The 13,874-nt window shown below is 39.2% G+C and overlaps 1 protein-coding gene across 1 annotated transcript in view; it reads left to right on the forward strand.

Annotated features, from left to right (window-relative positions):
• LOC117421426 (RING finger and CHY zinc finger domain-containing protein 1-like) overlaps positions 1-12,664 on the forward strand; it is a 33,175-nt gene extending 20,511 nt beyond the window's left edge. Inside the window, exons 8-9 of the mRNA XM_034035846.3 lie at positions 5,800-5,920; positions 10,073-12,664. Coding sequence (XP_033891737.1) covers positions 5,800-5,920; positions 10,073-10,201 — 250 coding nt within the window. The 3' untranslated portion in view covers positions 10,202-12,664. The remainder of the gene's footprint in view (positions 1-5,799; positions 5,921-10,072) is intronic.
• The last annotated feature ends 1,210 nt before the right edge of the window (positions 12,665-13,874 follow it).

Here is a 13,874-nt window from a genome sequence, read left to right on the forward strand (position 1 = left end):
GTGCCATGGGAGGACGCTGTAGATGAGGCGTATGAGAGGAAGAAACTGCGGTATGCTCAACTAGCCACTGAAGCGGAACAGCGAGGATGGAGAGTTCGGGTTTACCCAGTGGAAGTGGGTTGTCGAGGATTTGTGGCACATTCTACAACCCGGTTTCTCAGAGACGTCGGATTCAGTGGCCAAGAGTTGCGTCGCACAGTGAAGAACTTATCTGAAGCAGCAGAGAGGAGCAGCAACTGGCTGTGGTTGAGACGGAAAGATTCTGGCTGGGGACAGGTAAGTAAGCTGGGCTGAGTTGAGTGGGGGACGGAGGGGGGTGATGCTGGGACGCCAGAATCACCGTCGAGCCCTCTTGAGGTGTCGTGGGCTAGTCGACGAAACACTGAGGATGGAAGGTGCCCACTTGAAAACCCCAGAGATGTACCCTACTTAGCTCAATCCAGACGGTTGTCATGCTGATGCGCTGGGGAGGCCGCACTTTGGTTGATCCCCGGAGCCAGCATCGCAGCCGTTGTGTGTGCTGATGCGCCAGGAAATAAGCTGATCCCTGGAGCCAGCATTACACTTCAGCCATTAACACCAGACAGAAGGATATCTACATCATCATATGGAAGGAAACGTAAATGGATGGAGACGCATATGGATCACATTAGTTTACTGTAAAGCTACGTCTTAGTTGGTGCTTATCTTGGCGAGAGCCGAGTTCAAATCAGCATGAAGTTTTAACATCTACTCTCGTGTAATGGAAATCATTATCGTGGAAAACTGTAAAATATTCACAAGTACTTGATTTTTGTGACGTTGTGGAGATTTTTTCCCCTGTTGAACTGTAACTTGATTGAGACCATAGGTGTCTAACTCATAGGGCACAGGGATGCAAACAATATACTTTTTTTGTTCAGTGTATACACATTAGTATTCTATTTTTTGTTATGTTTTTGCCTTTTAAACACTTTAAAATGTCATAAAAAAACAGAAAGTCATTCAGATGACGCCAGAAGTCGGACGTTGATAAAAAATAAATTCAAACATAATAAAACACACCCTACACGAACATTTTTAACCCATAGGTTTAACCCGTAGTCCACACTGCACTATTTACAACAGCTAACAATAGCAGCTCTGTGACTGCAGCAGACGATGCTGGGCAGTTTATGGAGACTATAAAAAAAGTATTAATTAAATATAGGCTAGGTAGTTATTAGTTTTTATTCTCAATTAAATTTATATGCATTTGAAAAAAAGGCAAAAGAAGACAAGACTTTTTTTTTATTTTTATAGTAGGTTCTTGTTGGGTATGGGTTTAAGTTCAACACCAACTCTAATTAAAATGTTGTTACTGTTATTAAGCACTAGTAATAATCTGAAGCCAGTTTCTACTTTAGTGAAGTAGGCTAGAATATTTTTGTCATTAAAAACTTGTCATAGTTCTTTATTGATATTAATTTTCACCTTGCATATTGAAGCTTGTTGTGTACTACTCATTTTAATCAAACCAAATAGGAATTTGCTTATTTGTATATTTGTAAGCTTATTTGTGTATAGAAAACGACAATACAGTCGCAGTCCTTCTTAGCAGCCAGTGTCTTTTTACTTTAAAGGCACGTGCCTGAAATCGTAAGTAATTAAAATATTTCTGCTTATATTCTCCCCGTCATTCTGCTCACTGTCAGCCCTTGTTAAGGATATAACATAATAATGGCTTCTGTTTTTCGGGTTTTATTAATTGTATTTTTTGGTGCTTATTTTTAGCTATTTTTGAGATTTTTATGTAAATCTTTTTTTTTTTCAGGGCTTTCGTTTTTGATATACTATTTGAAATTAGTGTTTTCAGTTACTTTTCAAAATGCGTGAGCTTCTTTTTTTTTTCTTTTTTTTGTCAAAATGTATTGTTTGTACATTCTTTCCATTGCTGTCTTCCACAGCGAACTCTCTACGGTCACGAGCACATCATTCTGGGGTTTTTGTGTGTAGGCATTTTTGTACATTTTGCCACAATTCTGTTTTAAATCCTCCGTATCTTAACTGTAATACATACAACTTGAAATCCCGCTACCAAGCCTACATCCTGATTGTAAGCTTGTTTTAAATCTTGCAAGCAGAGTCTCCAATAGAAATATAGGAATATGCTGTCCTTCAGTAGCTGGGGCGGGTTTAAAGTATTGAGAACGAATCAATGATAGATACAAGTCAGGAAGGCGGGACATTGCCCTGCAACACTGGGAAATGTATTTATTATATGATTTTTGTAGTAGGTTTTATTTTTTAATGGGAATAGTCAACGTGAATTGATTAACCATTTCCACAGTTTTTCTGGTGCTTTCCGGTGTTTATTGGCTATCCACTGATTTAATTTTTTTTTAAATTTTTTTTTTTATCGGGGGTGTTTTATCAGGTTTTATCAGTTAAAAACAAAAATCAGAAGCCCTAAACATAATATACCTGATGCGAAGCAAGTGACCCAATATTTAAAGTAAAAAATATAAATATTTTTAAAACTAGCAAGAAATGACTTGGTTGCAGTAGCAGCAATTACATTATTGTTTTAAGTTATTTTACTATGGGCAAACTTTGCCCTCTCTAACTCAATGGACCATATTTAGAAGCAAGCCCAAAGGCAAAGACACAATTTCTTAGAGCAATAAGATAATTAATGGTATAAAACAAGAAACAACTCTTGACTGGTCCTTCCTGCAACTACGTTTATACTGTTAAATGTATGCTGTTGATATTGTTTTACTCAGCAAAACAACAAGTTGTTGCATCTGATTTAGAATGACGTTTTATATATATATATATATATATATATATATATATATATATATATATATATATATATATATATATATATACACACAGTGCCTTGCAAAAGTATTTAGACCCCTGACCAATTCTCTCATATTACTGATTTACAAATGGTACATTTTGTTCTGTTTGATATTTTATTTAAAAACACTGAAACTGAAATTTAACTTTGTTTCAATACATGTAAGTAGATATATTATGAGCAGATTAAAAGCACTGTTGTTATAAGACGTTAGTGAGACCAGACCGTCCTATAAAATGTATGTTGTAATAATAGTAAAATCACTTTAATTTACAGGGTTATAATGTGAAACTAAATGTGCTTTTAAATAACCCATCTTTACTTTCTCGTTAAATGCAGAATGAAGAACGCTAAAACGAGTCTTTATTAATGTTTATACAATTACAAATAGTGATTCATTTTTTTTTTAATTATAGATTAATCGCTTATTAAAATGTTGCACCCTCATTTGCATGCAGTTTCTTCTTTCTTCATGCACAAAAACACGTACATTAAACCAATTTTACTACTAAATGGCTAGCAGGGATCAATCAAATTCCTAAAGGGGAAGAAAACATCTGGGGGGACGGGACGACACAGAAAAACAGCAACCCTAAAAATAATAATAATAATAATAATAATAATAATAATAATAATATTCAAGTTTATATTAACTAACCCTTAAAGGAAATAATATATTATTGTTAATAAAAAATAACTCCTTAAAATGTAGCAGGATTAAGAGTTAACTCCCTTATAAAAGGCTTATTTTCAAATAAGAAATATAGCTTTTTATTTATCCTGATATTTCAGTTTCCATTATATTTGAAAATAAGTAATTTAATAGAGTGCATCTTTAAACAATGAAAGTAAATAGCTAAGTGAAGTCTTTTTTTTTTTTAGGGTGGCTAATTGCTGATCCAGCAGACTGTAATTACTGCAGTATCTCAATAGGACATGCAGAAACAACAAAACATATTAACAATGCTGCTCCACATTCTGCCTTGAATAAAATAACAAACTGCTTCCAAGTAGCACCCGTGTTAGAGGTTATTGACAAAAAGAGAAGGGCAGAATTGAAACGAGTGTTTCTAGTGGCAAATCACACTGCCATTTCCACTAGATTGCTTGTGTGAGATCGTCAGAAACATTGTAAATGACACAAACTGCACAGATCTCAGACATCCAGCTCGACAGAACTTATTGCGCAGCAGTCTCCCAATTTATCAACTATTATCTAAGGCACGTAAAATTGCTACTTAAGATTCTATGATTTCAAATCAGGACATTATTTGTCTTTTTATAAAATTACATGAAAAAAATCCAGCGGCCTGATCAGCTAACAACATTCTATAGTTGTCTAACTATTTCAGCATGAACATAATGTTCTGGTCACTGTCTTCATATACTTATGCCATGAGAGTTCTATTTGAAATAGTTTAAACCAAGACAAAACATTTGTCTGGCTAAAAAAAAAAAAAATGTAGATCTAGCCGAACTTTCATAACAAGCTCGGCTGTGGTAGCAGCAGAGACAGCAGAGACATGTTTTTAAATGAACTGGTCAGCCTCGGATACTGGAGGGTATTGCTGTGAGTGGTTTTTGCCTGCTGTTCTATATTTTTTACCTTTGCAGTGAAAACATTGTTTTCATTGTTGAACTCCGAGTCGCTTATATTTTTATAAAATCGAATCGTGTAAATGTAAAATGTTAAAATGTTCCTTGGATGCTTTAAAAAAAAAAAAAAAAAAAGAACCTCTAAATCTTGGTCTGTTTGGCCATAGCGAGAGCACCTTTGAGTGCCTCAGTCTTTAGTACCGAATGCAGATGAGCAGCAGTCTCAAGGCTACTTACAGGGCAGTACAAGGTTACATTGCAAAATCAATGTTTAAATACAGTACAGTATAGACATAGCAGTAGTGCAAGGATAGTGCATCAGCTGAGGATCCAGTAACCAGTAGGAGGGGTGAGCGGTGGAAGGCAGTGAGAGATGGGGCAGTCCTGAAGTTCTCTGGTAGCTAGGAGGAGCGGAGAGGGGATGTAGGGAGACACGAGGGATTGGAGGTAGGAGGGGGCAGTGTGGTGAAGAGAGCGGTAGACAATAACAAGGGTCTTGAATTGAATGGAAACAGAGATAGGTAGCCAGTGGCGGGTGCGAAGCAGAGGGTAGCAGAGAGTAGAGAGGTTGGGAGAATACAAGATGAACAGCAGAATTTTGAATGACTTGAAGGGGGCGGATAGCCGAAGCAGGGAGACCAGCAAGGAGAGAGTTTACAGTAGTCCAATCTGGAGAGTACAAGAGCTTCTTGGACCACAAGTTGAGTGGAATAAATAGAGAAAAGGACAGATTTGGTAGATGTTGCTAACAAAGAAGCGACAAATTTGTGTTGAGTCAAGGGAGACTGAGATGGAGAGGTCAGAGGAGGGAGAGGAAGCAGATTTAGCGAGGTTGAGTTTGAGGTGGTGGTGTGTATGAGTCCAAGCTGAGATGCGGGAGGAGATGTGGGAAAGGAGAGGAAGATCTAGACATAATCAGTGTAAAGGTGGTAGGAGAATCGAAGAGAGATGAGAGTGCCTAGCGAGTGGGTACAGAGGGAGAACAGGAGGGGTCCCAGGACAGATCCCTGAGGTACACCTGTAGAGAGTGGGCGAGAAGATAGAGAGCCATGCGTGGAAACCTGGAAAGAATGTTATATAGGAGGGAAAACCAGGCAAGAGCAGTGCCTGAGACCCCAGGTCAGAGAGAGTGGAGAGGAAAATAGCATGATCGACAGTGTCGGAGGCAGAGGAGAGGTCAAGAATGAGAATTAGAATGGAGGCGAGGGAGGTAGCCCGAGCAGAGGAGAGAATCAGTTACAGAGAGGAGGGCGGTTTCCTAGGCATCCATTTATTACAGTACAAGCTTGTTGTATGGTATTACTAACTTAATGGATCTTTACTTGTAATCATTGAAGGACCAAAATGTACACTGACATTGTTATCTGCTTTTTTAGAGTATATAGATGTCCTCTGTGTATGCATTCAGCTGGGGACATGGCAAGGTGCTGGGAGGAACTGGACAAAGAAATATCCCAGACTCCGATGCCATCTGAATATCAAAATGTAACTGTAAAGGTAAATAACATGCATTTTTTTCATTAATAATTATATTCTATAATGTTTTGTTATAGCAAATACATAGAGAATACCCCAGAACTGTTCATAGAGTAGTCATTTCTGAAATAATTTTGCTTTAGTATTTAAGCATAGAATTATTTTTTAGCCTAGATTCTGATTAAGTCCCGCCGCAGCCTTGTGTGCTGGGCGAAGCAGATGGCTCTCCCCGCCCCTTCCCCGGGATTCAGTTCCTTTCTGCTGCTCTGCTCTTCGAGTCAGTATTAATTCTTGCTGGCGCCTTTTCATATACAGTTTGCCCCAAGTGGTACACTGAGGGCAGTACCTCCCTCAGTGCTAGGATTAATGCAGGTGAAGGACACCAGGATTCTTTTGAAAGTATGTTTTTTTTTATTGCACACACTCGGTGTGAAAGGAAAATTGACAAATGTGAAAACTCCCGGCTCCAAATAATGAAAAAAACCTTGCCGACAATGGCACTAACTAAACCACAGACTCCCTAAATATCAGAGGAGGGCTACTCCCTTCTTAAACTACCAGAATAAATGGATTATCCACTCAGTACAAATAGTAAATACCAGGTTTTTGACATTCAGTCCGTAGAATGTGTCCTCCTCCTTAAGAACATGCGGTTTGTGTATCGGGTAAAATAGCAAAAGCACACAGCACCTATTTTCCCCAAACAAACCATAGAGCTGGCTCGGCAACTGCTGGCTTTAAATACCATTGCCACAGCAGGGTCCCTAATTGCTAACTAAAATGGAAGCACTCCCAGCTGTGGCTAATCACCTTGTTACCTACTCCATAAACCTATCAGATTTACAAAACTATATATTTATTTTAGCAGCTTGGTGGTCCAGTGATTAAGAAAGGGGCTTGTTGCCAGGAGGTTCCTGGTTCAATACCAGCTCAGCCACTTGTCCTTGTGCTCCGTCCTTTGGATGAGACTTAAAACCGAGGTCATATTGTAAGTGACTGCATATTGTAAGTGCAGAGTCACTTACAATAGGTGCAAATGCATAGTTCACCCCCTAGTCTCTAAGTCGCTTTGGATAAAAGCGTTTGCTAAATTACTAATTATAATATAATTTTACCGAGTTTTAATTCCTTTCTATTTTCTTTCAGAATCCAGCGTGCGCGTAGACTGTCTCCCAGTACTAGGTCCGCCATTGTACACATACGGTATCCTGCGCTAGCTGTCTGGTTTTTCCAGACAGCTTTTTGTGCCACAGAGGACACTGCCAGTGTTAAGGGCTTTTAGCTACACTGTGCTGTTGATTTGGCAGGAGCCTTTTCAATAAGGATTTATTCCTAGAGTTCTTTGTTTTTGTAGGTGATCTGCAGCCCCTGCCTTTTTTTTATTTGGAATCGACAATTTTTTTTTACCCCATTTGAAATGCCCAATTTTATGCCTGGCTCACCGCTGCAACCTCCACGCTGACTCGGGAGGGACAAAGATGAGCACACACGTCCTCCAAAACATGTGCCGTCAGCCGTCCACTTCTTTTCACCCTGCAGGCCCACTATGGAGCTACAGAGCTATAGCATCGGAGGACCACGCAGCTCTGGGTTGCTTGCAGGTAGGCCCGCATTTGCGCAGTTAGCCGAGGACATCCTGGCCAACCTAAGCCAATTGTGCGCTGCACCCTGGGAACTCCGGCAGTGGAATAGCCTGGACCTGAACCGGCAATCTCCAGGCTATAGGGTGCATCCTGCACTCCATGCAGAGTGCCTTTACTGGATGTGCCACTCGGGAGCCCCAACCCCTGCCTTTTTAACAGCGCATTCTTGCAGTTGCTAGTGGCTTTCTCAGGTCTTCACCTGCACGCCACTTCTCATGGTACCAGAGCCGGTACCAGGGAACAGGTTCATTACCAGTCACCTTACTCAGCACCGGGGTCAGTACCAGTGACCCGTTCGGGGCCAGTACCAGTGAGCCATTCATTACCGGGGTCAGTACCAGGCACTCCTGGTTCAGTACCAGAGCCCATACCAATGCTCCATTCCTGTACACGTTGAGTGCACAACCTCAATATTCCAGTCAGCATTGCTTTCTGTATTTTGTGTGCATATCTACTGCACCTACTGAATTGTTGTCCTTCCAACCTTGCATCATGGCTGGGTTTCACCCTTGTGTTGCATGCAAGAGGAACATTCTGGCAGACGGCAAGCACAACAGGTGCATCTGCTGCCTGGGAAGGGAGCATGCAGAAGGAGCAATTAAAGGCCGCAACTGTTGTGCGTCTTGTGTTCACTTTTCTAAGGGGACGTTGGAAAGCAGGAGGGCCTGCTGTTCAATGGACTGCTCTGCCTCCCTGACACCGGCGCTGCTTCCAGACTCGCCCCATTCGTCCCCTGCAGTGCGGTCAAGAGTCGCCCCCCCCCCTCCTCCTCCGTTACACCAAGAGGTAGAACGCAACCCTCTAGGGGTAGGAGCAGGACGAAGAGCCTGCGTTTCTCTAGATCCTCCTCTTCTTCATTCTCTGGCTCAGAGTTCTCCCTATCCCCCACCCAGAAAGATGGACACAAGCTGCTGTAGCAGGCATTCTGATAGTACTGACCGTGTTGTGGGGCAAATGGAGAAGCTTTTTGAAGCTATGAACCAGCAGCAGACCCTTTTGACAGTTACTGCGAGGCCCCCATGGCTCATGTACCATTGGCTGACCCAGAGCCAGCAGAGGAGGACACCGTGGGCAGGATTTTCAAAAAAACGGTGTTACTGTATCGAACTTGTGGTATAGTAACGAGAGCTTTAGTGCAAGTGATTTTCAAACTAAATGTGTTAAGTCAATCCATTAATGCTTTGAAATTGAGTCGATGAGGACGTTAATGAACACATTTCTCGTTAAAGCTTAATTGTCGCAGGTGACGTACATCACTTCCTGTCTCAGCGACTAAATAGGGGGAACTCATTAATCAAAATGTATGTTAACGAGATGAAGAAAAATGAATGGAAGCAGAATTCTGTTATGGAAACTACTAGCGTACAGCGAGACGGCTCTCTCACCAGCAAAACTTCTGGGAGAAGTTTTGGTGTGCAGAGATGGACCTATTCGCAACCCAGGAGTCCACCCATTGTCCCCACTGGTATTCCCTGCTAGAGGACGGACCAGGTTCTCGGAACTGGCACAGCTCCTGTACGGTCAGCTGAAGGAGCTGCCAGCCCGTCGTGACCTGCTGAGCCAGCTTTGGGTTTGACCCCTGAGCGAAAACATTTGAGCCATCTCGGGGTATCTGACAGGGTCACTGACCCTTCAGAATGCCAGGACAGCATCTAAGCACTCCCAGTACAGCTACAAATGGGGTGTATTCCAGATGAGATGTCAGTTGTGTGGACTGGACCCCACAACTTGCCCCATGGCAGAAATACTGCATTTCTGCAAGACCTGTTTGACGAATGAAAATCTCCCTCCACACTTAAGCTCTACTCGGCAGCTATTTCTTCCTAAAAGCATTTCTGCTTTCCATATCAACCAGTTGGTAGAATTGGAGGCTTTCCATCCACCTCCTTGTATGTGTTAAATTCTAAAAACTACGGTGGATGAATGTAATGTGTGCTTTTACAAATGGGAGAATAGAATAGGTGCATAATTCAAAACAAAAACGTTAATTTTCCAAAACCAGTGCATTGAGTTTGTATTGTATTCCTTCTCAAAAATAGATAAATAATTTCCTTTTCTTTACAGGTAAGAATAAATGTGAGTCTTGTGGTTTAAATTACATATTACCTGTTGTGTTCCATGTTACAGCAAGCCGCTGGACAATACAACACAGTAGTAAACAGTAGTCAGTCAATGTGACCACATAAGTCACAGGATCCCCTTTCTAATGTCAATGCCACATTGAAATTGTCCTATAGTACACAGTAGACTTGTTAGACTTTAAGATAGTGTAAAATCTTTCATCTAAGCAAAGGTATCAATCACACAGGAAAACAAATGTCTTCCAAGTAATTATAATGAGTGTTTGAAAATATAAGTTGTTGAAACGCAATACCCAGCTAAACAATTACGAGGTACAGTCAGTCGCTTTATTTTTTGTCAACATGATACAGGTATATCCTGCAACTAAGAATGCTTATTTATTTATTTTAGACACGTGTGAACGAAGGTAATCATTCACAATTTGTCTGTCATTTTCCTTTTTCTTTAGGTTCTGTGTAATGACTGCCAGACACATTGCACTGTACCGTTCCATGTGCTGGGAATGAAGTGTAGTGGTTGTGGGTCCTATAATACAGCTCGGGATGGAGGATTGATTAATCAAGAGCCACAAGAATGATGAAAACATGTTAAATTGTATGTTGTTTCTTTCTTTCCACCAGCTGTCACATTTTAAATACAATTGTATTTAACTAATCAGAATTGCTTGCCTTAAAAAATAAAATCGTATTAATAATGTGTTATATCGGTAGTAAAAACGTGTCCCTGCAATATGTAGCATTCCAGTATCTGCCATACTAGAAATGTTGATCATCACTTTGTATTCAGAGAAAGGTTCAGCTACCACTTATGTCTTGTCATCTTGATACATGCAAATACCTGGCAACAGGTTTTTAATGAAGGTAGCATTATTTAGTTGGTAAGAACATTCTTTAAAGCAGGCTTTTGAGTATCAGAATCTGCTGATATACTTAGTTGTCTATCCAAATGTCACAGTAGTCCGAAGTGCATAGTAGTTTGAGACTTTCCATGCTTTGCAGTTGAGTTAAATTACACCCTTGAGCATGTTACCTGCAATCTCTCTAATTATATGTATAGTAATCTGGAATTGATCTAACTTAAGCAATGGAACTCTTATTTCTAATGATACATCATCCGTAACTATTCAATACTTAACAGTGCTGGATTTAGAAGTACAAAAAGAAATTTAAACTTAAATTCAATGACAAATGTTTCGACTAGAAGTCTTTTTGAGTGTGAATCATTTCCAATGATAAACTAATCTCTACATAAAGAGGATATATTTCTTTTAATGAGACTGATAGTTCTGTGTTGAGTATGGTACAGACATACTTGCTGGCTTGTACTGAAAAGCTTTCATAGTCATAGTTTATGATTTTGCCACTGTTTAGCATCACACATATAGATATAAATGTATCGCTTTGCCCCAAGGGATGCGATTTTTGTATTTTTATTTTTTTTAGTATGCATTATGTGTTATTCAGACATGACTGTATTTTGAATTGTATTTCTTAACTCTGAGATGAAACTTTAATATGTGTGACGTGCAAGTCCAGGTTGCTAAATTTAAAATATCTATTTGTTATGACTTTTTTTTTCTTGTTTGATGTTTCTGTTTAAAAAAAAAAACAAAACAAAAAAAAAAACTGTCCCTCTCAAAAGAATATTCAATGTGGCCAAAAATTCAGAGTACAGCAGTACAAGAAGTCAATAAATTATACAATTGAAAACATATCCATGTGTTTTTAAAATATACAAAATATTTTTATTTAATGGCTCACAAAATACAAGATTGGTAATACAGCCTTTTTCAAAGTGGCTGAGTGCATTAGTTCTATTAAAAAAATATATAGAAAATGCTTTTATCAGCATAGCTTAACAGGTAACATGAATGAAACTGGTTCTATATGAGGCTAACTAGATTATCAATTTTAAAACAGAGGAGTGATATGTAGAATTACTTTTTTTTTTTTCTACAAAAGGGTTACTTGATCAGATCAATAACAATAAACATAAATATGTCCACCACGTGGCTATATGTATTTTGAAGTACAATCGTCTATCTTAGTCTTGGTCCATAGTATTTATCGGTAAACTAATTTTTGTACTAGAAATGACCACGTTGGTTGCAACATTTATATTACAATCAGGAAGAAATAGCTGTCACAAGCTTATATTTTCTGGACATGGATATTGAAAAAATAAACCTTAATGTCACTTGAATTGTCTTGATTTTCACTCAACTGGACTTTTAAATGGTTGTTCGAGGCTCTGTGGTTGTCATAGCAGCAATCGGGTGAAATTCTGCCGGTACTCACCGGGACTTCTTTTGATGCCGGTACTGGGTACCGGGACTTACTCAATCTGCTTTTCAACCAACGCGGATGCATCCATCCACTCACACAGTCCACTAGCGCAGCGTTTCTCAAATGCACTTTCATTCAGCACAGTTTGTGCTGCTTGCATTCTGTTTCCTCATACTGCTTCTTGTTTCTGTTAGCTGCTATTGGCCACCATTAACATCAGTTTAATCACTGCATGTTGATTGGCCGAGCTTTGATTCTGATCAGATTTCATTCTGGCATGAGTCACAAGTCTCCGCCCATTTCGCTTTGTGTCAGTGCTCATTTGTTGGTCAACGAGAGAAGACTTTAGCAGTGCAACGTGAAAACAGCAGTATGGAGTAATTATCATTATTATGAAGTAATAATTATTTTCTTTAGTGTGGTGAAGAAACTATCTGAAATATTCGAAACAAACATTGCTGCACATGAATTTGAAGGCAAAAATCCACATCAGTGTTCACCATAAATTACATAGTTGATAAATAAAATAAATTATCATAATGTGTTTTGCCTTGCTCCGAATTTGCCAAAGTGATGTGTGGGACAGTAGGGATTAACAGTAACGTAAAAAAAACAGGATCAAAGTGCAACTTCAGGCTTCAAGCTTTTCAAACACTGGCCCAACTTGCAAGGTACATGTTAAGCAAAATGTTTTGTTTTGTTGTGATCCTAGTATTTTCTGTTAAGACGACTATAATAAACGAAAACCAAAATGGTGAGGTGTTTTTTCTTTGTACAATGCCCCCTTTTCTAAAACATTAAGAGTTTAAGTTAAATGTGAGTTTTTACAACAACAAAAAAGGCAGAAGTAAACCACAGTAATGATATTACTTTATGAAAATGTGTCTTTTGCCACCCTGTTTCTTGTACAGAAACCACAATACCAGGATTAAAATAAAAAATAAAAAATTACATTTATTCTGTTTCTGCCTGAAAAATATTTTTCTGGAATAGATCATGTTAATTATTCTCCACACAAACACAACAGAGAAGCACACGGAACACATAATTGTTAAGATAAGTTATAAGTACAAAATTAATAAAAGAAACCGGTATACATGTTCTAATCCAAGAGTGTCATTGTAGCATGGCCAGGTCCTGTTGTAGGTGAGTACCCAGGGTGTGGAAAGTATGGGGCAGCAGTGTGGAGTAGTGGTTAGGGCTCTGGACTCTTGACCGGAGGGTCGTGGGTTCAATCCCAATCAAGAAAACGTGGCTATTGGGGTCTAAAATTCCAACTGCGAAAAAGCAGATTGAAGCGAGGTGGCTGTGCTCAATCGTTTTAGTATTGATTTAGCTTGCAGACAGGAATACTTTTTGTCTGGGCTGACTTTCCAGTTTGGTTTCGGAAAGCTGTTTATTTTAAGTTCTGTTCAGCAGCCTCTAGTAGCCTTTTATTTAATGTGTCATTCTGAAGCTAAATAGCGATCTCCAAAGACACATTAAGATATGCAAAACAATTACCTCAGTCTGCAGGTACAGTTTCTTTGGGAAATATCTTCAAACGATCATCAGCCGAAATATACTTTGCTTTTCATTTCTACTATTTTACCTACTATTTTACCGCCAATGCTGAAAACTAGATTTTAGCTACCTAAATCAAAACAATGCAGCACAAACTTTGTCCTACCCCCTACTGCACAGTACAGGTCACATAATAGTAAAAACGCACTGATAGGCTGATTTAAAACTTTGTCATTTGAATAGTAAACAAGAACGTTAACTGCTTTGGAGAATTTCTTTTGTAAATGTTACTGTGACGTTTTTTGTTTGTTTGTTTTTTGCTTAAGTGCAATGCACACGGGACGGTGAAGGAATCACAAAGGGCTATCTACAGAAGGAAGACAAGTAGTTTGCGTCGCTTGCATTGTGCAGTTGTTCATTCAAATGAGGTTTCTTTTTTTTTCTCTCCGTACTTGTTTGTAT

This window comes from Acipenser ruthenus, chromosome 1 (genome assembly GCF_902713425.1).
Source record: "Acipenser ruthenus chromosome 1, fAciRut3.2 maternal haplotype, whole genome shotgun sequence".
NCBI lineage: Eukaryota > Metazoa > Chordata > Actinopteri > Acipenseriformes > Acipenseridae > Acipenser > Acipenser ruthenus.